Raw genomic sequence first — 27,244 nt, 5'->3', positions numbered from 1 at the left:
AATAATCCCTTTGCACCGGAGGTCGAAATAACCGAAATACCTCACGCCTACGTTCTTCGACGTTTACAATGGAATACCGTTCGTCATCGGTCGCTTTTGGTTATGATAATGCTATTTCTGCTAGTTTGCAAATTGAGAGAACTGAGTTTAAAGTTTATTCAGAAATTTAGTATCATCGCGTGGAGTTAGGACTTAAAAGAATTGAATATTTGTTGCTTTCTAAATAGAATTTGTATCATGTTATCGTAAGTTTGTGTCGTTTATACCATCGAGGTATATGTGCGTTGGTTAATTACATTTTTTTTAAAAATAGGGTTAGACACGTGTTCGCAATTGTTAGAAAGAAGAACCCGATTTAATCTATATCAACTTTCGTAAAATGAAGAAATGACAGCCTGTGTCGGGATATCATCGTTAGATTACGAATGTTTATATAAATTCAAATATTTTTATTAACGTAACTAAAGAAATGAAATTTAGACATAGAGATTTGTTTCATCGTATATATATGATATATATATGATATATATATATATATATATATATATATATATATATATATATATATATCATAACTCGTATTTTATTTTAAATATTTTCTATAATTTGCATGTTATCTATTATTTTGCACATATAGATTGAAATTTTTCATAAACGTACAAATACCTGCAGTCTAGTTACTACTTTTTGAATGTCGAATTTTATAACAGTTAACGTTTAGTAATTTTCAATAAAATAACACTGAGAATGAATATATTTCTATATTTATAATATAAAAGCTATATTTCTATATCTATAATAATTAAGAAGTATTAGAATTAATTCTTGTTTTCGATTCTTTTATTTGATCATGGAAATTGTCATTCTTCTATCCTTTTCTACCTACATATCTTAAATGATCCAAATTATTATTCTCTTATGTTAGCCATTACATAGGACCAGGAAACTCGGTTAGATCACATATTTTAGACGTTCCACGCAATAATTGTAATAATTCGCTGCACAAAATTCCAGGGAATAATAATCAGAATTTATTTCGCGTATGTACAAAATTCTATTTTACCGAATATAGGAATATAATGTGTTACATATGTATGTTTGGATTTCGTTGTTTGTGGTTCGCGTATATAACTTAATAAATATTTTTCTAATTCGTAGTTTAACGTTTCTATGCAATTACATTTATACACGCTAGTAATTATATAGATTCGTTACACGGTATTTGACTTTGAAGATCCATATCCTAGAAGAAACAATGAAACACGGGTAATGAATATAATGATCTAACTATTCCGACGAAAAAGAAATAACATCGTCGATTACTGAGAATTATATTTTCTAGATTGTCAGAAAGAGATTGTGACAACAGGATACGCATTCCAACTAAATGACCGCGCATATCTACTTATTTACTTACAATTAAACTAAAGGAGGGAAAAAAATGTCGACGTGAACGATGGAGGACAAAACGCGAAGGTTGCGCAGCAGAAAAGCCTCTTTTCAATCGAATGTAATTATCTTGTCTATCGTATAAAAAAGCATACCGAAGGTACCATGGAACGAGTTTTTCCTGTTTTTACATTCGAAATACGCTGCACCTTGATACACCAAAATTTAAATGCTGCTTTAAAGTGATACGAGGGCGTCGAGTATCTTAGTTGCAAGGGAAGGTCATAGCGAAATTGCCGATCACAAGCAAATTCTCTCTGATAAATTAGACTGTAATTAACAGGAGAAAGCAACAAATGCGTATTACGTATTTATAAAGATATAAAACTGAAAAATTTTGATCGCCAATATATGAATTGTATTAGTATTGTCACGTTACCATTAAACAAACTGACTGAAATACGGATCTATCTTATTACTATTATCTTTTTTCGTTACGTTTAAAAGGTTTACGAAAATAGTATTATAGTTTGTTTACTGTTTTAAATATTATTGTTCCTTTTAACGCTGTTGTCTATCATCACAATAGCAATTCGAACATTATTACGTCGATAATGTTCATAACACGATATAATATGTAAAAACATAGTTGCAAAAAACTATTGTAATTGTCATTCGAAAATTGAAATAAACAAGAGTCGCATAAATACACAGCTGCTAATTATAAAACTATGGCGAGTTTATTATACGTACAGTATGTCTACTTTAAATGGATACACTCTATCATTTCTCTAACTATTGAGAAAATATTATTGAACATTATTGAATTCGTTTTGAAATACGTAATAAAGTGACATCAATATTATAATACATAACAAATCGCGTTAATATTCAAATCATGGGTAATAAGAATTTCAAAAATTCACGTATTCCAAACAACTTTTACGTAAAACATTTTTTTCGCTCTTTCGATGGTGTGTATACGTTTAAGTCGGCCATGCTATACTTATATTAGTTACATGTATCGCTAAACCGGGCTGTGATATTATTCACATAATTCAGATGACCAAAGGACACCCTTTTTCATAATTATTTCTGATTTGTTTATAATTTACAGCCAATACAGTACATAATATATGTGTTAATATGCATCTGTTCCTTCTCATATTACTTTTTGCTATCCTTTCCTTATTAATTAGTTGCCTTGATCTTACACTGCTGATAGATGTTCGATAGATCATTAAATTAGTAACAAAAATTGTATTAAATACGATATCACTAGACTGTGAATGTTTATGCAAATACGTATCTCTATAAACACTACTGAAAACATGGAACTTGAAGATTTTTATGACAAGCAGCACTTTATTTTCGGTACTTTGTACGTACAATATCTTTCTGTGTATTATGTGCGTTCTGTACATTTTTGCATCTTGAAACTTCCCATAAATGCATAAACATCCGTTTATCACTGATAAGTATTATTTTACAATAAATGAAGATAGATAACAATAGTCAACTAATAATATAACAAATTTTCCCTAATTCGCATTACCAAAAAGTATTGCAGGAAAATAATGATATCTATTCTAATTTATAATCTACTATATCTGTTTATTTAATTCTTTATATAACTTAATCATAATAATCCGACAAAGAAAGGGAGAAACGCTCCTCAGTAGGAAGGGAATAGTAGAAATTCCTCCAATAGTTTCTAGTACTATATTCATAAATAAGGCGGATTTTCTTAGCGACGAAATGTAATAATCGTCAATTAAACATATTTGTTATGCTTAATTTAATAAATGTGGCGGAGTTTTATCCTATCGAAACGATGGCGTTGTTGAAACCTGCTTAAAGCAAAAGGATGATAGTTTCTCTTGCTGCAATTCTATTTCATTTCGAAGACAATATCAATCTGCGTACAGTGATCTAGCTTTCTTTGTAATCGCAGTTGAATCACAAGTTCGATCGTGACACTGTAAGAGACTCTTGCTCGTAAAAAGTCACGTTAATTTCGACTGTTAGATGAGGAAAATTTGCTCGGAACCGGGTCGCATCTACAGACGCAGCAGGAAGGGAAAAGGAACCAATCCATGAAGATACCTTTGCAATCGTTGTCAGGGTCGTACGCAAGTAGTCGGTGCCACTTGTACTTTTGTTCGCAACCGCAATCACCAGTACAGCGGTTTGTCTGAGTTTTCCTGCAAGAGGAAAGTTTTTGAAGAAAAGTTTCGATTTCACGTAAAGTCGCGTATGAAAGCACACTTACGAGCAAACTTCTTGGTGAATGGCCTGCTCGAAATGCTGTGTGTTTACAATGGCACGAATTTTGCCAGCGCTGTTGCTGGCCCAATAAGGAGTTACAATTTCCACCTTCGATTCGCATGCATCGATTCTGGAAAATATTCGGCTGTTTAATACTTAACGTTACCATGTTTTTATTTGTCGTGGTAATTTTCTTTTCTATCTACAACGATAGTATTAGTATTGTTTTCGTGCTAATATTTCTCATTTTTCCTGTAATTATAAATAATAGAAAAATGTTACGTAAATATAAATTATTTGGAGCTTTATTAAAAAGTTATAAGAAAAATGCAAACTATAGAGAGACAATCACGTAATTACTCCTTGTTGATACACAATTTTAAAATGTCCTCTGTTCCCGCCAATGGATACAAGAATGTAGATGGTAAAAAATGTAATTTACCAGTCGACAGTGAGTCAACATTAATTCTTGGATAAACTTTTTCATATTTCAAGTTCTACATCCGAAAAGGTGCAGTGGTATAAACAAGCTACAAATCTTTTCCTTTTGTCGTGTTCTGTTATAATTTTATAACGAAGCTTAAAACGACCTATTTTTGTATAATATTTATTTCTTGCTTATACACGTAGGATATACTGATAAATTTTGGCCAGAAAAAAAAGTGGAACTTCCTATAAGTAAAAAACTGCATCGATAGAAGGAGAAAGAAATCAATTCGAATTATTATTTTATGGAATAGTGGTATCTTGTCATTAACGATTTTTAGTGAACTTATAAACTCAAGCTCTCGAAGAAAGTACCTGCCACTGTCATTTCGATTCTTTCCAGGAGATTGTCGGGGATTTCTGGTCTTTCTGATATTAGCAAAAAATGAGTCACCATCAGCCTCCATTTCCGGATCCAGTTCGTCGCGAAAACTAGGTCCACCATCGGGGATATCATGTTTTGTAGCTTCTCTACTTTTTCGTCTCCTACGTGTCCGATGACTGGGCTCTCTTGTCGGAGAACCGTATCCTGAACTCATTTCGAAGTCACCGTACATTCTCTTCATTAACGCCTTATTTTCGTCAATAAAACGTTCTATCCGTTCTCTAAAAAGTATTTTATCGTTTTAAATTTTATTATCTTATGAACACCTATTAAAAATTCTTAATGCGAGGAATATGTTGCATGAAATGAAACGTAATTGTATAGGAAATCTAATATAATTCTTCGTAACAAAGTTCAGGGTGTGGGAAATCTAGTTGTAAACTAGATCAATGAATATTATTACTTTTAATTGAAGCATTGAAAGCATGACATGAAATGGACGAAGATACATTTCTTTTGAATCTGTGTTTATAGCGATCATTTATTCCAATAAGCTGTATTAATTATATAAACATGTAAGAACTCGATTTGTCTGCATCAAACACAGATAACATAACGAAATCAACTGTTGCGCTGGATATTTTGTGGTCACATTTATTGTAGACAACGAGTCAGCTTGTTGAGTCGAAGTTAGTCCACTTTTACTCTCGATGCTTCAATTATAGTACGGCTCATTGTCAGCCAAACTTTTTCTTTCAGTTTTGAAGTGGCTTCTACAAAAATTTTAATTTTCCTACAGAAAAATCAATAATTAGTAAACAAAGTTGTTTTTGAAGATTTGAAGATATCTGTAAAATACCTTGCTTCTACTATCTCTAATTGTATTGCTAATAATGTTATATGTAATATTATGAACTAATTACGTTAAATACTATTTTTACAGTATCACGTTAAATGTTACTACGAAATATTGAATATTACATGTGATGACATATGATATTGCAAACGAGTATGAATCTTCTTTTATTTTACATCCAACTCTAACTATGTCGTTTATGTCATAACAAATACCTATTAGTTACATGCTAAATACGTGGCAGGTAATATAATAAGATAATAACGTAAATGTAAAATATTACTACGTTGTTGTTACAAGTATTACATTGGATATGTGTTTCCGGCAGTTGGACAGAACAGCTGATGATATTTTTTAATGCACGGTACACCACGTACCAAATCTCCCCTCAATTCGACTCCCAGAGCAACGGAAAGTGCGGTCCAAAGAATCTATAACAAAAATATAATGTGTCTTAAATTCGCAATATTTTATTCTATAATTTGTTGTCAACTATATAAACATCACAAATCTCGTTATTCGTTGCTACAAGTATGAGGCTATTTAATATCGATTAAACTTATGTTGTATATTTACTTAGTAATTACAGTAAATAGGTATACGGCTCGAGAAAGATTGTTCTAAAAAGTTGGAGCAGTATAATATTAGTCGATATAATAGAAGATGCAATTTCGATATGAACGTAATGACTCGTACGTTACATGATACGATGCGATTTACTTCGTCGCGAAAGATTTCCACATAAAATATAGAAAATACTGCGATAGAATATATAAAATTCTTGTAGTTTTCAAAACAGAAATTCAAGATACGAGCGGAGAAATACTAAATAGTTAGGATATAAACGAATGACGAAGATATGCGCATAAAATGATCGACATCAAACAACCACGCCTCGTGTGAGTCGAGGGCGTGTTTGACCATTTCGATCGTCGTACACGTTCGTATTGTAGACATGAGCCAAACGAACCACCCTTTGGTCGTTTCTATTTCTATTCAATCAAGGTTCGTATCAAAGAAATGTGAAACATTTTCAATCAGAGAATATTTGCCTGCGCAATAACGATACGAGGTACGACATGTACATATTTTGTAAATTGTATAGTATGTGGCCTACGCGTCCTCGTACTAGATGCTTTGTAGAATAAGGATGGTAAAGATATACGGAAAATGCACTTCGGTAATGTCATGGAAACACCTACGATCAACCGCAAGGACGTCTTCATTGAGGAAACAATTGTCTCGGCGCGACAGATGTTGACTTGAAATAAAATAATCGAAATGCGCATACGAAGATCGCAGGACGAAGACACAGGATCTGATCGAATAAAAGCGGACACTATGCGATTCCTTGTAGATGTGGTATGGTATCTGGATGTGGTATGGTATCTGAATGTAGTAAAAGTGAAATTTAATGTTTAATAATATCTAACTTTATATCTATATCGCTGCACAACGTTTAACTTATACAAAATCAAAATTCTCATTTACTTCTGTGCATTTTGATGTATTTTGGAGTTTATCTATGGTCCATACAAATAAACTTATATATGAAAATCGATATGAAAAAACATTGTAAACTATATTTAAGTTAATTGAACATACAAATATATATTTGAACATATAAATTTATATTTATTTGAACATATAAATATAATATTTGAATACTTGTAAAAGATATATACATCGTGTTCCAAAACAATACCAAAAATTGTATCATCCTACTCTATGAATAGAATTAAAGGAACAGTGTTATTACATAGAATCTGAAGTTGTGAAAATAGCAATATATCAGCGATGCTTATCAGATCTGTATATTCTAACTATGTCTACGCTTTAAATTCATTGAAAGCTTCTATTTTCATGTTACATTCAAAGGGAAGATATGTGTAGTTGTAACATTTGGGCTTAAAAATTTTGTTCTCTGTTTATGAAAAAATCTGAGAAAAAAAGAATAGCAGTTAGTTACTTATACTTCCGTTTAAAAGGATGAGAACACTTGTTTAGTATGATGAAAATGGTACTTGAAGTGCATCGTGACGAGTAAAGAATGTATCCGATGAAAGTCATTTCAAGCTTTCAAAAATAATAGAGAATTTTTTTAAGGCAATATAAAAATGATACAAAACTAATAATTCGCTAATAATTGGATTGAATATATTTTGTAGTGAATACTAAATTACGAATTGCTTCAACATCGATATATCCTCGATTTGAAGTATTTAACTATTTTAAGTATTGTAAATTTTATATAAACGCGCGTACATTCGCGATCAACGCCACGAATGATTATAATTATAGAATTGCTGATTTGTACCGGAAATCGGGTCCGTTAATGATTATCGTCCTACACTCACGGCTCCGTTGAAGAATCAGTAGGCGTCATTCAGTGACTCGAGTCAGTCTGGAACGTCGCACGTATGAGGAAAGTATGAGCAACGTGATACATTGCCCGCCAGAAATGAATCACGCCGTGTTTCTACGTCAGTGAATTGCAATCTCTCACACGAATTGAATTAAAAAATTAAGTTACATGTGATAAGCAAACAGATAAAATGACACTTATGGTACATATTGATTTATAGCTCTGTTATTTCACTGTACTCGTCTTGCAATTTTTTAATGCGTTAGATTAATAGTTAAGTGGTATGTAAATGGTAATTGTGAATATGAAAGTACTTTAATATGAGTTAGGAAATCGAAAAGAAAAAGTCGTATAAACTCGTAGAGGTAGTAGGATATTAAATTCAAGTAAATTCTAATGATCTGTTCTTATCGCGACAATACGATAGTACATTCTTAAATTTCTATAATCTTTTGTGATAAATTACTTTCATATAAATATTATTTATTTTATACCTACGATATTCACAAAACTTATTAGTTTTAAATTACCATTTTGTACTGTATGCGATTTTGATATGAGTAAATGAAACATATGCTAAGCTCGACTTTCTGTCTAAGGAAGAAATATAATAACATCTATGCGGATGTTTTAATTATTGGATTATAAAATAATTTATTCTACTATACTGAAGAAAATTATATAACATAGAGATCTGTAATTGCTGAAAGGAGGAAATAAACGTAAAAGTGATTTGATAAGAAAAAAATGAAAAAATATTTTTAGATCTCTGTGCCTTTTAATATTTTCTTGCTCACATATAATAGATTTTAAATTGTTTGTATGTATTTCGAATCTTATTTGTACGAAACAATATATGAAATAGAAATTTGCGTAAAGAAAATAATTATTTATTACATTTGTTACTACCAAATAAATGTTTCCCACTAATAACACTTTACAAAAGAACCCAATTTTTATGTTTGCATGTTAATGTGCTGTTTTCTGTATTCAGAATGCAATACAAGCAACGAAATAAAATATATTATACAGAATGAAAATATTGTTAAAGCGAAACTTTTTCCATTAATTTTATTTGTTTACTTGTGTGTTTAATATACATGCAATTTATGAATACTCTGTGTGTGTGTGTGGGTGTGCCGCAGGGAATATAAAATATTAAAATGTAATAATATTAAATAGAATTAGTTGAAAAAAGAAAGAAAATGAATTTTGTATACTTCTGAATGATTTAATAAGCTCCAAGATTTTGCAATATAAATTTATTAGCAATAACTATGCGAGTTAACGATAAAAAGGTTGGTTTCATTTAACGTGAGATTATATGTATAATATATAATGCAAATTTTTATTCCTATTAGCTTGTAACATAATATGAAAAATGCAATTTTTATTAACATTATATTACAAAAGTGCTTTAAATCATTTATTTATCTTAATGAACATGTAATCATGATGAAATCTGAAGATCACATGTCGGTTGCGTAAGGACAGTTATAAAACTGAATGACTTACTCAATTTAAGTAAGATATGTTGATTTTATGGCATACTATAATAAAACATTTATTTATTTAATGTACCATCAGTCTCTTGAAAAATTTCCAAACATTACCAATGTTTAGAAAATTCTCTCATATAACGTTGTTTTATTCATGTAGCTGGGTTTTTTTACAAACATTAAGTATAAAATTTAAATATTTATATTTTATATTTGTTCATCACGATACTCTTTGCTCTACGCCAACCTCATGATTCCACTAACAAACCAACAATATCTCTAAATAATAATAAAAATAAGCAAAAATACCTACTACACCCTTTTAATCATATGTATATTTCACATGTTCGTATGTACACATATTTATACATACAATGTTGAACAAAATTATAAATTTACCACTTTTTTGAACTATTTATTATTCCGTAGGAATGTACGAAATTAATGGGGGATGAATGTTGTATTAAATTCAATTTTATATTATTTACGTAAATAATGAATTAGAATGTCTAGTAAAAAATGCTGTTCATTATTTACACAAAAATTACTTATGAAACGACAAATGAATTTGTATTGTTCACTTATAGAAAACAATGCCATTTTTAAGTAATTGCAATAAAATAATTCATAAAGTTCATAAGTTACTACTTAATAACAGATAATCTGTTAAAAAGTTTTCGTTTTCGTATTGCTAATAAACTTTACTTTCTCTTTTTAGCACGATTGTAACTTGTGCAGTTTTTGAAGGTATATTTGAGAGGTCTGAACTGCCTGTCTATTCTACTTAGAAAAGCGGAGCAGTTAAATAAAGGCTTGAAATGGACAGTTGCCAGTCACATCTCGTAATGTGGATAAATATTGACAATACGCTATTGTCAACCGACTAACGACTAAATGAACAAGATCTGAGCTAATTCAACATTTGAGTTAGTCGATTTTACTATTCGGCGCAATCTCACCGCTCGCTTTCTACACCGAAAAATACCATATTTTAAATTGTAAAGCAGAAACATTTTCACACTTTCGTCGCCTTTAAACAATTCTATCATTTGACTAAACGATCTCTAGCAATTTCTATTAATTACGTAGCAAATTTTGTTGCGTGTTAAAACGAACAAAGGAACAGCAGCGAAAGAGAAAAGCAACATAATTCCAACGTGAAAAAAGGACACTACATATTTGCAGTGTTAGTAGAAATTTCTTGCTTTGCGTTGGCGTGAACAAACACATAGACTGTCACGTAAATACTTGGGTATAGTACATATAAACATACCGCTGCGAATATATCGCCGCGAAATATTCGTCGTTGTCATAGATATGTGTACTTCGCATTAGCCCGAAGGTTGCAGTAAGGTTTCGACAGCATCATAGATCCTATGATCAATTTATAAGGCACTTAAAATTTAGAAAAAAGGTAAGACAAAGAATTCCGGTTAGTCATACTATAAGGAATGTACAAAATGAATATTATTATTTAAAGATTATTTTACTGTTAAGAAAAAACAACACAGATGCGTATTTTATGCGTCATTATTATTTAACGCATTAAATTATATCCGTGTGAAACATCGTTTGCTTAAAAGTTTACTTTAAAGCATCAAAATACATATTTATACCTAGATAGTCTTTCATATATTTTTAGTCTACGTATAAAAAATATGCATATAATAAATTAGTTTATTGTACCGCTTACGAATTTTTGAAAAACGTATAAGATGACCAATACGTGGAGAAACTTCGCCATTACGTCTGGTAAGTCTTTTTCTAAAAAAAAAAATATTTTATACAATAAATATGAATCGATTCAACTTCATTATCGAGATAAGGCGATATACATCGAAGTATTAATGTATTTAGACAAATTTAAATATTTTTGGTACGATGGTACAAATAAGGAGAAATCCCCACGCTTGAACACATCAAATATACTCAAGAGTACCACAGTCGTACGCAGTAACGTATTTTCACGTACAGATTTTCCACAAATGTGCGATATATATTAGCAGACATTCTTTTCGTTGGATCTCATTTCTTTAAGGACTATCTCACAGGAGTATCTCAAACAGATCTTCTGCAACATTGGTTATCCTTGTGCTTAGATAGCGCGTCATTAGAAATACAACATCGTTTATGGACGAGTACGATGATCCACCTGACTGTGTTACCAGAGACGTAACACTATTGCTCAATGAGACTTTTGCTGATCGATAGATTGGAAGAGTCAGATAGAGATAGACTGACCTCCACATTAATTTGACTTATCCTCCTCAGATTCTTCTCTTTGGAGCTACGATGTCGAGGACATGTCTAATCGAAAAGCTTGATACACGCAAACAGTTAAGAGGAAAGATCGATGAAGCTATTAACGTTAGCAATAACCTCCTGACACTCAATGGACATGGTTGATAAAAGCACATCTACTTGTTGTACAGAGACACACGAGCTTATTTTAAACAATATGTGCAAATATCACTGCAATGTTGTACCGTCAACGAGCAATTTCAAATGAATAAATAATAAATGCAAGTTGTTAATCTTAATATAGGTTCATCGGTACTAATTATAATATTTCGTCATTCGAATGAAGACATTTATATTGGACAAGTGGTGAAGCAAATACTAGAATCACGTTCTAAGTTTAATCGCATTAGTTTTGAGTCGATTGAACGATTTCTGTCATTAACAAAAGTCGGTAGCTATTCGTATTTCGAAATGCTGTCGGTCACTAATTTCAATTTCGCTTGCTACTTCGTAAGTCAGGAATACTTCGATATGACAAACTCGATGATAATTTTACTTTATATAAATCACATACGAGGCTAAAAGATAACGCAAAATTGCACAATTCGAGTAGCTGATTTGGTTTCTTTTTATTTTACAGTTTGTCTTTTACAATTTTACAGTTGCTATAAATGTGAATAGCCGTTCAAAGACGGGACAACAAATTACGCGGCTTTAAATAAAATAAATAATAATAATAAATTACACGCATCTTACTGCCATATTATTTAATGGATAATATAATAGCTACGTCTATTCTATATATCTATATATCTATCTATAATATTGTACCTATATACACAAAAAATTTATATAAGTAACAAATTCGTAACTAAGGTCGCGCAATTAAATTATAGTCCCGCTTTCGCTAAAAAAGGGAAGAAAACATTTAAATAGATACAAACTACCAGAACCGTATGTAAAAAAGCATTTACTAATGATTAAGAGTAGACCTGAACAATATTTATGTCAGTCATAGTTGCAAACAAGGAACTTAATTTCGGTGTTAAATTTATCTTCAATAACTACATATCTCACTCGTGAACCGCATATCTGAGCTAAATCCGTCAATTTACTTTTATGAAGTGGAATACCTTAATTACGGCGACTGACAAAAACAGCCCGCACGAAGTCGTAAAGTCGTAAAACGACGCAAGAATCACGTGGAACTGTGGAATGAGCGTGGAAGGTTAAACATATTTCTTCTTAACTTTCAGTGATCAGACCGAGGACATCGACCAGAACGCTTCCGAACTGTAATACGATTCTGCGAGTCGTTACATCGTTACATCGTTATATCGCTACGTTTCACAATCGATGATCACGAATCGATTTTAACACGTTTATGCGAAGCAAAAAAAAACAAGATAAAGAAAGAAGAAAAGAGACATCGTATTGACATTTATTGCGTGTAATTACGATTAATTATATATCACGAGATTCGAGTGTAATAAACGATCAACTTGTAATTGAGCATTATCTTCTCTTAATCTTCTAAATACTGGATGCATTACAGAATTGTTCCACGTACTATGTAGGCTAAATGTTAGTACCTCTGCAAGGCCAAAGCGTAATAGCGGACAGCATAACAGAGAAGCATAAACTTGGCGTAAAGGACGATTGTATTAGCTTATACTTCGTTATAAATAATAAGATTGATTATAGAGAATAATATAAAGGAAAAACTGGTCAAGATGCTGTAATAATTTATGGAAACTAGTAAAAGGATGGCTTTGTACACTTCAGTGACTTTGTATTTAATCATATTTCATATAATTCCATATTTCATATGTCATATAAACCGTATTCGGTAAACAAGGGGTGGAGTAACATCGATTTTGCAATTACTACGTTCATTAATTTAAGTAAAAGAGACTACTGTTTGAAAATGGCTGAAGATTAATGTTTGTTACAGATAAAAAGCTATTAACTACTAACAGAGCGCGGTTGACGTGGATATAGAGAAATATTTGTATCTTCCGTCATATAAGACTCATGCTCGATTTTAATTTCGAATAGACTGGAAAAACCGGATTGCCAGCTCGACATTTTTTCCCAATATCCAACAATGGAGATCTGAGATTTATGATTAGATTGTTCCGTTCTATCTCTATACGACAGATATTTGTTTGAGAATCGTTGTCTAGAAAATTTCATTCGCGCACGTAATAATCATTTTTATTAATAATTCCTAATGATCTGAAAACAAAATTTGTTTTGTTCTTATGTTATACACTATTAACTATTCTTAAGTAAGCGCAATGTAAGTCGTCTTTTCAAATCGCAATTATATAGACGAAATAGTATATATCTTTACATAATTAGAAATTTTTAAATAAAATGTTCAATTCTCGATAAAACTATTAGATAATACAACAAGCATTTAATGACGCTTTAGGATGTAACATTAAATTTAGAAATCGGAAAGCTTGTAAATTCAAATTTTATTTACTGCGTGTTGTGTAGTAGCGTTATCTTAGTAATAGTATTGATCTTATGTAGTAGTCTAAAGTAATTTCATATTGATTTCATATATAAAAGTTTCAAGCAATTTCACGAGAAGAATAAATTTAACCAAAGACATGGTAATAGATAACGGAAAATTACCGTTTGTCTTTCGCAAGTAAATATGTAATGATAAATTGGTTTGTCGATTTAAACAAATTAACAAGAAATGGAACGTCGGGTCAAGGGGTTACTGTTTCAATGCCAGTACATCGATTGACCTTAAAGTTGGTATCGCACCAGGGAATTCTTTGCACGGTGCGCAATTTTACAGAAATGTACGATCACACAACTAAGAGGAGATACGTGCAAAACAGCTGGGCAGGTGTAAGCGAAGTACATGCACTCGACCGATCGTACATTTGCGAGATTCTAGGGAAGATATTTGGGGTCATGGGTGCTTCCAAGAAAATGTCACGCCAGTGATATAGACTTTGAATGTTCCTGTAGCCACGGCCGCGTTCGATCACCTTTCAAACGATCCTCGAACACGAGCCACGGTTTTTCAAGTACGAGTCTTGGACTGCGACGTTCTCAAGGAACAAATTGTACAAAGAACTGCCAGCAGAGATCACGGTAAACATTTCTGAATTAATAAACTGCAAACGCTTTGTCGTTATTTAATAAATCCATCATCTTCCTGACGGAACGATCTTTTCATCGTAAAGAACGATCTTGAGTTTTAATTGTGGATAATTCATTGTTTGAATCGTTTCGTCTAGGTGTAATTAAAAGTTTGAGTTACTTTTGAAACGTTTCGAGTAATAGTTAGTGAGCTGCTGGCGAGCCAGATATTTGGAATTTATGAAAAACGCGTTAGTCACGAAGGTTGAGACAAACGTGCGACCTAATTCTGAGATCGCGATTATCTAACAAATTTGTTGAAAGTTGTGTCTAAACTTGACGAAATCTACTTATATATTCCATACTCGTAATTCGTGCGTGAACAGCTCAGTATACTTTCTACTCACAACGAATTCTTCCGCTCAACAGCCTATGAGTCACACCATACCATTGTCACTCGGCATTCGTAAGAATCGCATGAACGAAATGATATTAAAACAGTCGGTATCTCGTAACGTTTAATGATTATACGTTGTAATTTATAATTATATTTTGTACGATTTCAACTTAAACAAAACTATTTATCTGTATAGAAAGATATAATTATTGTAAATATATTCTTAATCATATAAAGAGTAATTAAATACCAAATAATCAAAGAACGATAAAGAAGAAGTTTGAATAACCAGTGAAAACTGAAAACCAACTACATCATCGTTATATTTGTGACAAATACTTTTTGAAAAAGTTGAAAGCAACTGTATATTGTAGTAAAAAAAATGCAGACACGCTTTGTCCTATAAAATTTTGGAAATCAAAATACAAATGAGAATTAAACAATACCCGAAAAACGCTGCCTTGTTATTCCTTCACGATATAATATCATTTTCATTATTAACAGGCTTCAGGTGTCGAGAGTCATTTCTGCACCGCACTTATACATATTTCAGTCACATATTTTGGTTTCTACAAAAATAATGATTAGTGTTTTATGTTTTGTACTTGAACAATTACATGAAGAATTACTTTTCTATTCAATTTGGTCTGACGAAGGATATTTTAAGCTATCCTGAATCAAAAGATCAAAATAATGGATGATTGAGAAAATCAGGCGCCTTTTTGTCCAGTACTTGTTACTAATAATCTTATAGATAATTATAAAATAAAAATTAGATAATTAAAAATATTAGTAGTATCATATTTAGAGATGTATTCCTAATCAGTAAGTAATCAATCGTTCATCAGTCAATAATTGTAAAGAATCATACGGTCAAAAAGTATTATATAATTTAGCTTACTTTACGATGAATTTTTGACTCTTTATAGTTCTTTATTAAAGCACTTTCGAATATGAATTTAGTTGAACTCGTTTCATCCATAATATTTGGTACTATATCAACTTGGTGTCAATCCTTTTGAAACTGAATGACTGTATTATAGTTCGTAAATTGGACAAATTACTCTATAGATTATATTGTAATATATTACGCTACATAAACACATACACGTAACACACATTATCAAAAAATTTGCAGTGAAAAAGAACATGCAGTGTTATGTAAAAGAACACAAGATGACCTGAATTTTTTATAAGGGAAAGATATTTTAAAGTTACGCTACGTTTATCTCTCTTTTAGTCGCTACACATTCTCTGTTCGTATTAACTTGAAATACTTTGTTGATAATATTACTACGAATACTTTAAACACAATAGACTTCATACACAATTAAATAGTATGACATAATGTACGAATTACATTTCGACGATATACTTCATATTTTTACGACTGTTTCGATTCAGATTTTCGCTTACACCTTAATTTATCTTTTATCGAAACCTACGTGTATGCAGTTCGTGCATTCGAAATTAAAGTATATCATGTTTCAAAACTCCGTCTAAAGCTGTAAAATGACATTGTTTCATTAACCGAGGAAAGTTCACGGGGAATTTTAAAGAGCATTTACAAAAACAAAACTGAAGAGGAGAAAGCCAAATTACACACGACCTCATTAGCGTCATGTCTGTAACGCCGGAGATTTTTTGCAAGAAACTTTTACAGGTATCAGTTGCAAGACGTCATTTAAGTCATCGTAACATATAATACTGTAAATAATTCAACAGAGGTCATACGAATATTTTGAAAGATTAATTACCGAATGTCCTTATACTTGTTCTACTTGGCAACAGAGTTGCTAAGTGAAGGTCTCTCATTCTCCAGAGACGTTTTTAAAGCGTTGCATGCAAAATGATTATATGCCATGATGTTGTTTTCAAACTTACCGGTATCTGTACAAATGTACCATTGTTTAGCTGAGGATACGAATACAGTGGCACTACGGGGACCGAGCCATTCTTTAAAAAGATTGGACCTTGAATGGGTGTGACGTGAGTGTCCCTTGGTATCTCTGGGTCTTTGTCGTCGTAGTAATCGTCGAAGTCGTCATCATAGTCTAAAACAGCGTGAATCGAAGTTTTTGTACCAGGTCCACTTTCACCGTTAACTCTCGTATACCTTTAACAAAATAAACAAAAATTGAACAACGAAATACTTGGCACTTTCATAGGATTATAATTATAAATTACGATATAAGAAGTAAATTTGATGTGCAATTTTAACACACTAGCGGGTTCGACGAACCTTTCAGAGATTCTTATGATATATATATGTGTGTGTAAGTGAAAAAATATCACGTAAGCGAGAAAAGTGATTGAGTTGTATACGAAATAAAATATAAGAAAATGTAAAAGTATGATAAGAAGTGTGAAAATTACAAAAGAATGCAAGCTTAATGCCGGTAAAAAAGATTAAAAGAATAGCAGGAACGCGTACTTTCCGCGTTTACCGAGTTGAAAAAGGGACGATAAATGACGTCCTTTTATGATAATTGTTATTAAATTGGACAAAAAAATTGTGCTCCATATTTAATAATACATATCTGAAGTAACGCAGGATGAAAGAAGCTATATCGTATGTACGGATCGATGATATAATTGACCGGACGAGGGAAGGACAGTGACGAGCGAACACACGAGTCAGATATTCGTCAAAAATTCATTAGGAATGCATGGCAGGCAACATGAAAGCATTCAGCTGATCGTTACATAAATAATTACGAGAGCAATTAAGGTTGCTATACGAAATGCTTTCGCTGGTTCGGCAACAAACGATGCTTTAAAACGAAAATATTGGTGTACTCCGCTACATAGCACATTGAGTTTAATTACACGTATTGCCATCTAATTAATTAACGGAAAAATATGAAATTCAAAAGAACGGAATTATGCGTCACCGTGTAATATAATCGATTTAATTAATTTTCTTTTAATTATGATTCCCTTAACGTACACCGAAATTTCTACATTTTCGTCAAATTAAAATTCCATCAACCGGCGACCGCGTGTTCGCACCACTTTTTCCCCTTTTTGTTTCGAAAGTTAAGAAATCGTTGACCACATACACCGACAACGAAGAGTGTAGATAATAACTTAATAACGGTAAAGTTAAACGAAAAATCACCAAATACGAGAGATTACAATTGAATCGATTAGATGAAATGTATATAATAAAATATTATGAATCTTGCAAGTTACCCATTAGGTCTATCAGGATAGCTCTCCTGTTCCGGCATTCTCGATGTTCGAAAATTATCTTGATCCCTCTCTACCGAAACTCGTTGCTGTTGTTGTGGCAGCGACGGAGGAGGTCTCATTTGTTGTTGCTGTTGCCGTGGTTGCGTTCTTCGAAAATCTTGATTGTAATTCGCATATCGACTGTCCTGTGTCGATGAAAAAGACGAATCTTCGACGAACGTGTTTGTATTTCTTTGTCGGTTAACGGTCGACTGACGTCTTTGTTGTTGTTGCTGTTGCTGCTGCTGCTGATAAGCAGCGGGTGGTATATACGGTTCGTTTTGGAAAGGTTCTTGGTCATTAAAATTTGGAGCGGGCGCAGGCGGAAGTACGGCATTCAAACGAAGGTTGTTCACTGTCGACTGTCCTCCGTTTTGTCCACCGTAGAAGAATGGAGTAGGCGTTGCCGACTGATACGGCAAGGTAAAGTTGACCAGTGACATTTTTACTTTTATTCTGCAAACAGACAAAGAAATTCTCTCAATCGCTTTGAAACAATCTTCCAGCTCTTATTTAATTCGACAGTTTGCTCGGACTCTTTTTATTTCTGTAACATGTTACCGAAACTGAAAATACGATTTAAAGTCAAATACGTATATTATTGTTACTTTTTAGCAGCTGATGTATGAACACTATAATAGGTATTCATTTATATAGAGTGAGCCATATTTCTATAATACTACGATACTAAAATATTAAACGTTAAAAGTAATGCACAAATGTGTAGAATTTTCGATAATAAAATGATATAATATTTGTAGAAAATCAAATTCGAGAAAGAAGTGTACAAAAATATGATTAAAGTTTCAAGGTGAAAATAATAAAATTATTTATTCAAATGTGTATTCAATATATCTTAACTTACCGTAGAATCAGGACGATACTTTAGAAGGAAATACAAAGTCACGTCCTTCGATTGTGAATTTTCAGTTTTACACTTTCAGCTTTGATGATCGTGATTTTGATCGTGTACAAAATCACGTCTCATTACCATAAACTTCATGATCAACCAGGAACGGAGAATTTCGTGATTACTGTTCAAGATCTCAAACGAACTGTACGTTAATTATTTCAGCGATCGATTTCATCGAAATTCAGCTATAATCTTTCTTTAAAAGTGTTATATCACCTTCGAAAAATTCCTTTAAGCACGCTTCAATTTCACTGACATTTTTAACGCTATCCTACGTTTTACGAAATCAGACAACATAGTCGATACTTGAAATATAGGTTGATCATTCGCAACTTGAAATGTTAAAATTTTTCTAGATAACGCGATTAAGATTATTCGGCGAAGATTAATGGCTTCTTCCTTCCTCTTTTTTTTCTCTCGTAATGCTTGTGTTGCCGCGAGATCGACCTGAAATGACAAAGAAATATCAATATTTCGCGAATGTATCGCTCACCGAAGCGTGAACCATTATCGAGCGTAAATCCACAATTTTACATGCAGGGAATAAATAAATGTATTGTGTAACATTTCGTTAAAAATACCACTGGTAAACTTACACCGGTGATTTCTACCTTTAAATTGTTTAAGGAAAATATAAAGCATAATGGTGAAAAATAGTTTCAAGCGTAAGAAAGATTGAAACATAGGATTATCATTAGCGAAGTACAAGAAAATGAAATGGTCATGGAAATCAAGCTGGATGGAAAAATATAACAATTTCGTAACAGAATGTCGTATAGTACCATAATAAATTTGATTTTTATGAAAAATATTATAAATGTCAATTATGGAAATATGCAGGTTAACGATACAAAGAATTACTTATTTGCCTTGCCCACGATGCTTTATTAGACATGCCACTTTAACGACAGTGACAAAATTATGCTATAACACAAGCTATAAAAATTATATTTTTCGAACAACTTTTCAGAATTCACTCAAAGAAATCGGTTGCATACAAATATGTGTATTTTGAACGTATTACAAAGTCGTCTGTAATCGATAATAATTAATATCAATAATATTCTTTCATTGCGTGTGTTAATAATTTGTAAAGAATTAGTAAAGAAAGAGGAATATTTATATATTGATAGAAAATATGTAAGATAGAAATAAAATGATACCTAATAATAGCGATTATTAATGTTTTCTTAGTTGTTACTATACGACAAAGAACTTTAATATATAATTAATATATAGTATAAACAGGATATATACTGTTTTCAATAGATATTTTATTACATATAATATTTTATAGATATTATACAATATAATATAATATAATAATATAATATAATAGATATTTTAATATATCCAAATTTTTAATATATCATAATCATAATTTTCAAATATCGACGTATCACAATCTTAAATTAGCATATACCGCGGTAGAAACAACTCAAGGTACTCAAATTACCTGAGGTGAGACCTATCTAATGAATAGGTTACGCAGCGTTACTCATAATACGACAAGTCTCAAAAAACAATGTAGTCATGGATATTGCGTACAAACCGCGTGCCTTTCTAATTGGCTTGCAATGGACGACATTGTGTTTTTAAGTATCTAGACTTTTAATAATTTAGACTATTTCTTCGAAAGAAATAGCGTTGCCACAAACGTCACTGCGTGAAGCATTTGAGGAATTTGAGTAATTACAAACCGTAAATTTCGTAAAGAATACACAAACACACGCGATCTTTTATCCCGTTAATTCAAATATAGAGTAGAATTAAAATATTATTTTAATTGATAATCAATTATACGTAAATTATGGCATGGTAAATACACAGATGCTGATCCAAGATAATGTCAGTGTTAGTACCTCTATATATCTTAATAACATTATATATTGAATATAACTTTAGCGAAATATAAAATAGAAATACTATATCATTGGAATAAAAATAATCGCTAATGACCATAGTAGCTGATGCGACTTTAAGTAAAATAAATAACTTTATAACGATGGCACTTGTCGAGAAGTAACGTGATGAGACAAATGATATTTATGACGTACAATTAGCAGTATCAATTTATAAAACCTCAATGTCCTAATCTGATAATAATGTGTCATATCACGACGTTGGAATTACGTCAATACACCTATCCATAATAACAAGTCTCTTTCATTCCCTTCCATTAATCACGATTTATGGTTCAATGGACAAGAGAGTGAGTCTACGCGAAAACAAGTCGAAATAAGTCGAAAATGTGGGATACGATTTTCTTATGAAACGCTTCGTCCTTGAGAAAATTGAGTCTGAGAATTTGTTAAGTATGTACATGTACGTAAATTTGGTTAATACCCAACTGCATATATAAATAATCAATAGATAGAAGATAAATCACATTTTTTTCCTTCAAGATCTCGTTTACGAATAAACGAAGTTTGATCGTGCCTAGTTAAGAATTAAATCGGTACTTAGTCTCTTCTTTTCTAATTCCATTTTCTCAAAAATGGAGTTTCAAGCAAATATCTGGTCGCCCACTTCTGCGTGATATACATATTGTGTATATATATTAAACAGTACCAAGAAAATTTATTTCAAGGTAATCGAACGAGTTTCGTGTAATATGGTTAAAAATATGAATATGAATAGGAAATATGTTGTAAATGTAAGATTTTTAATGTTGACATAATGCACGCGTAAAGTAATAAGAAAAGAGTTACTACAAGCCATTACTTAGTAGCGATAAAGAAAATATGTCAATTTTCGATTGAAAATTTCATAAGGGAAACATTAATTATCGAACAATAAAAGAATGCCATAAAAATTAATTTATTAGTATAATATTTATATCAGGAACTTCAAGTGCATTCACTTTAATTGACTTACTTGACATTTACTTTACTTTCGCGTTGCATGAAATAATGTCATAAAAATTAATTGATATATATACAATATTTATATTCGGAACTTCAAGTGCATTTACTTTAATCGACTTGCTTGACATTTACTTTACTTTCGCGTTATATTTACTTGATCCCATACGTAACATCAGTCGCTTTATTTTATTATACGAGACATAAAACCATACTTCGTAAACAAGATCGTAGTGTTTTAAACTAGGTTATCCAAGTTCATGGAAACTTAAAAACACGTTCACCTATTTGCTTCTGAAAGTATCTCGAACAATTTGTTTTTAACATTCGGAGAACTACGATTGTATCCTTGATTCTAAGACCCTCGTTTTTCTACTTGAACAGACATTCGCTAAAATTATGTCATTGAACGATGTCATTGCAAATAAAAATTTCCTGCCAACGTTTTTTCTCGCAATAAGTTTTACATAAATCTGATTTCGCTTTACTTACACTTTTTCATTTGAATTGTTTAACGCGTTCTATCTTATAAACCGTGTTTGTTTTTTTTTTTTATAAAAACGTGTACTTACATACATATGTTACACCTTTCCAGTAATGTACCCAGTAATGTATAAATAATGATAACGATTATATGTATATATTAACTTGTTTACTATTATAATATACGTAAATAAAATATAAATTATAGGTTATGTTATATTTATAGTTCACTCAGGAAACGTATGTTTATTGCACTTCGTGATATCTATATATAATAAAATCAATTATTTACGAATACATAAGTGTTCATATATTGTATATTTATATATACGGTATATAAGAAAGATAAATTTCATTTATATAAGGTAATACAATTTTTGACATCATATTTCATTCATTTATGGAAAGCATCTTAACATTAAAATAACCACATTATACGTTATAATGCAAGGCACATATATATTACACGTATTAGCACAAAATTAAAAAATTACATTTACTGTACAATTAAATATATTATTTACCAGATATATATGTATTCGCTAAAGATATATAACACGTTCTTACAACAAAAAAAGAAGAGAAAAGAAAAATGGCTAAAGACAAAATGTTAAAGCGCGTGTTCATAATTTATAAATGTTACTAACGACTAATTAAAAGAGTAATCGAGGCAAGTAGTAGATGCAATAAACGCACGAACGATAAATATGAAATATACTTTCAAAGCACGTGTTTTATTTGAAATAATCTTAACTAGCCGTGAAAATGAATAAAATGCGATGATAAACTCACGACGTAGCAGACATTTGTATATCCGTTTAAAAATATATATGTATACTTTAAATGACAGTCAGTGTCGTCTAATATCTTTATGAAAGAAAATTATGCGAACGCGTCGGCGTATGCGTGGCCACGCAATTGTTCATACGAGAATGGGATTCGCGCGCGTGTACCACGTGTCTTCCGAAGATGCCTGTGAGATGCGAAAGCGATAATGACTCCGTTGATTTACCGGGGAACCGACAAAATTCGACCATAGTCGAACAAGTTTGACCGTCCGTCACTTTCGCTCATCGAATCGCTTTCTTCGAAATCGAGTATGTAAACTGTGCTTTCACCTAAAAATAAATCGCGCTCCCACTGTCCGGTTTGTTAAAACGGATAGCTTTGCTTTCCTTTTCGTTCTTATACACTTATTAAACTCAACCTATCAATTTCATTATCGTCTTCAAGGTACTATTCTCTTTTATTGTGTTAGCGATTAATTAAATAAAAGACACTGGTATGGTACATCCTCTGTTAACGATAGTTTCCGATGTGATTACAAAAATGCTAGTTTCTTCGAGACGGAATGCTTTTAGGCTGTTGCTAATCTGAAGTATTCGATGATTCAAGGGTATACGAGTTAGTCCGGAACGTGGATTAGAACCCGTTCACGATGTCTGTAAATATTTCTCATTAACTTGCTTCGTATTAAAAACGAGGGGTTCGTAGGATAAACGTATAAGATACGTATGATAAAATTTGGAATAAGTGAGAACTGTGAGTGAAGTTGAACTTTAACTCTTTGTTTCTTTCTGTTGAACTTAAAGTTGAACAGAAACATATGTATACTCCTAGATGTTAAAATGCAGTACCTTGACATACGTGGCCGTAGAGACATGAAAGTGCGTGAGAAATTTTTCTAAATAAACACAAATATCGAGCATCGCTTCGAGTATGTCTCGTTTTCACATCGAGCACCTGGAATACCGCTACATCATGAGGTTAATTCGACGCTAAAAATTATGTTTACCCAACATATCGATTATCTTATTCGGCACTGTCGAAGAAGCTCTTTAATCGTAAGTGGAACATCGACATCACCGAGATACATTGTTACGAAAAATTCGACGGTCAACTTACCGGATTCAGTAATGCGTTTTAGATTCTCGTGGAGCTCGACAAACTTAAAACGGAAACACGGCAACACGCCAAAAATCTCATCCGTTGCTTTCACTTTTGGTAATCGATCGATTTTCGGGCGAAAAGCAGAAGCTGAAAGCGAACGAGAGAGAAACGAAAGACGGAAGTACGTGACACGGTAAAACGCGATTGATTAACCGGTGGAATCGGGCAGGAAGAAATCCGTGGAAATACATTCGCAGAGGACGAAACACGTGCTTGCTCGTGCGCAAAACACGAGCAGCTCGTCGAAATCGCCGAGAGGCGTGCGTGACACCGCGCGAAACGCTACGTTGGCGAGCGACAACTGAAAGAGAAGCGTTTTAACTTTAACCAACTCTACACAGAATGGGGATAAAGAGAGGTGTCCCTCGATCATGAAGAGTAGCGCAGCCTGTAAGTTCTCTCTCACTTTCCGTTCCTTGATGTCCCTCTCTTCTGTCTCGTTGCTCCCTACCTTCGATTTCGATCGTTGCTTCACCTTCTCGTAGGAAGATCGTTTAATAGAGCATCTGTTTGTTTTCTTTCTCATCGTTTTCTATAAATTCGTCGATGTTCAAAAACGATTGCTTTCTTTTTAGTCCGCGCAGTTCAGCCGCATGTACTATATAGGCATTCATATATACTTTGCATATTAATGCTATTCAATATGTACATTCAAATATCAAATCTAAAAGGCAAAGCAAATTTTTCGCTCTTTTATTTTTATTTTCTATTCCGCGATACTAATCTTTCGCATCTCATAAAATCACTTTTAGCATTTCGTATGTTTTATATCGACTATATCTTTCTTTGTTTATCTTTTATATTTTATATTTCTAATCAGCAAATTTTACTCTTTACGTTTTCTCTTATCTCTGCCTGCAGATCGTTCATCATTTATTCGGCAAGGATCGAGTTGGATAGAGAGAAAGAAGAAGAGAATTTCTCACAAAAAGAACGTTTTCTTACGTACTATCCGCGTTCTTGTTCTTGCAGCATAAATAAAGCATTCGAATCACGGCCGTAAACGCGGCGCGACGAGACGGTTAAACGTAATCGGTCTGTTTAAACTGTTTAAAGGCATCGTTTCCTTTCCCATTATATATATGTATAACGACTCTCTTACTTGCATCTAATCTCGCAATTCGATCTCACGAGTTGTTGCGGCTACGCAACACGAGCAAAGATTCACGTCGTTCGACGTTCGGGCGCCAGATGAAGACGAAAAAGAAGAAAGAAAGCCAGAGGGGAAGGAAGGTATCACGAGGTTGAACTGTATGGCAACGAGCAGTTATTACAACCCTATCACGTGTCTACCATCGTTTCAACCGTCTTTTTTCATTCACGTGTTTCTTCTCTGTCGAGGGACATTTTTATCGCGTTCTCGAGGTGCCTTCTCCTCTCGAATCCTTTAGATGCACCGCGCTCCAGAACCTTTCATTTCTTTGCACATAGAACGGTATAACTGTATCGGAATCTGCAACGGGCCCACCTACGTTCACCTTCTGTGTTCCGAGATACTGTACGTGTCTATCCACGGATGCTAAATGCTCGTCCCTAGTTTCAAAGAACCACGCGTTCCATTATTTGCGGTTTCTAACTTGAACAGGTAATGCGAATACATGTTCAAAGAAATGTACATATCTTCGGTTTCAGTCGTCTCAAGGCTCTTTCTTTCCATGGTATTTCCGCTCAGTTGCAATGGATACAGGTAGCTCGAAAGGGAATTATCAATAATAATTAATGCCGTAAAATCTTCCCTAGAATATATCTTTTTTCTATTTTTTTGTGAAGTAACGTCTCAATGATCAAATTATTAGCGTTTAAAAATTTGGAATCAGTTCGAATATATTTAAGGTTTATGGAGAAAAAAAATAACGTAGTTCGGTATTACTTGTCCTTAATACATTTAGTATAGACTTTCCGCAAATTAGGTAGTTAATTTCACGTAGTATATTTGGAATTTTTGGCTATATAAAAGATTAAATGTGAAAACGGAGAGAATCAACGATACTGTACCAAGAATCGAAATTCTGAGAACATTTTTGGCAAATATAAAGTAATAATCGTAATCTATCCTCTTTGCTATGGTGAATAGTAATTTAGAATATGTAAAAACTCAAGCATCTATTCGTCTGTTTTTTATTTAAAAACTCAGGTTCACTTTTTATTAAATAAGCAATCACGAATTTTTAAGCGATAATTTAATATCTTTGATGGAATTAAGATATCTGCTAACTTCTACAGAATTTTTGGAAAATCTATTGCAATTTTTTCCCAAAAGGATACACCGAATCTCTTCGTATATTCCATTGAGAAATCGAAGTTCTAAATCTTGCTAGGAAAATCAAGGGAATGCATTTGCGACCAAGTGTTTTTAGATGGCGCTATTTCATTCTTTTAGCCGAAGCAGAAACAATGAAACGTATTTAAAACACGAAAGTAAACGTAATAAGGAACAATCTTAAGTACAAATATGAATTATTCAAACATAAACAACGTATGTATTTTGTCATGTCTATTAAATGCAAATATAGATTCCTAAGAGACGGAGGGGGGAGGAGACAAATAAAAATCGAGCAATTCATTCGCGCGGCAAGTATGCGCAGGAAATATCCTCAGCGAAAGTTATTAAGGAAAATTGCGATCAGCTAACCGAATCTTTAACCTTTTTCGTATCTTTTACATTTTATTCGCAAAGACTTTCTTAATACAGGTGCGTATTTCTTACCTTCAAAATTTAAAAATACATTTTTATTCCACAGAATTCTGAAGTGGCAATATTTATATGACTTATTCTCAGAATCAATTGACAAATGTTTGTTCATCGATGTAAAAGCGTTCTGTGTAATGCTTATATTGTGAAATCGTTTGTGCATGATTATTCTCT

The 27,244-nt window shown here is 32.3% G+C and overlaps 1 protein-coding gene across 1 annotated transcript; it reads right to left on the bottom strand.

The window, feature by feature from the left end:
* Positions 1-1,008: 1,008 nt before the first annotated feature.
* Positions 1,009-24,707, bottom strand: spz3 (Spaetzle domain-containing protein 3). Its single transcript, XM_069111147.1, has 8 exons — positions 24,334-24,707; positions 19,034-19,528; positions 18,130-18,624; positions 16,819-17,050; positions 5,631-5,755; positions 4,459-4,749; positions 3,662-3,787; positions 1,009-3,593 (listed from the first exon to the last, which is right to left on the bottom strand). Exons 3-8 carry the CDS (start codon positions 18,609-18,611, stop codon positions 3,401-3,403), a joined length of 1,449 nt encoding a protein of 482 aa, XP_068967248.1. The 5' UTR covers positions 18,612-18,624; positions 19,034-19,528; positions 24,334-24,707; the 3' UTR covers positions 1,009-3,400.
* Positions 24,708-27,244: the final 2,537 nt, after the last annotated feature.

Source organism: Bombus flavifrons, chromosome 4 (genome assembly GCF_040668555.2).
Source record: "Bombus flavifrons isolate JBK064 chromosome 4, iyBomFlav1_principal, whole genome shotgun sequence".
In the NCBI taxonomy this organism is placed as follows: Eukaryota; Metazoa; Arthropoda; class Insecta; order Hymenoptera; family Apidae; genus Bombus; species Bombus flavifrons.
The sequence above is the reverse complement of the archived record's forward strand: the minus strand, read 5'-3'. Positions and strand labels throughout refer to the sequence as shown.

What these genes read in the sequence shown, in the direction of transcription:
- spz3 (XM_069111147.1), bottom strand. Translation starts at nt 18,611, where the DNA reads ATGTCACTGGTCAACTTTACCTTGCCGTATCAGTCGGCAACGCCTACT. An exon ending in TATCCTGATAGACCTAATGG is followed by an intron (nt 17,051 to 18,129) that starts GTAACTTGCAAG and finishes ATTTTGTTAAAG; the next exon opens with GTATACGAGAGTTAACGGTG. An exon ending in GCCGGAAACACATATCCAAT is followed by an intron (nt 4,750 to 5,630) that starts GTAATACTTGTA and finishes AATACTTTTTAG; the next exon opens with AGAACGGATAGAACGTTTTA.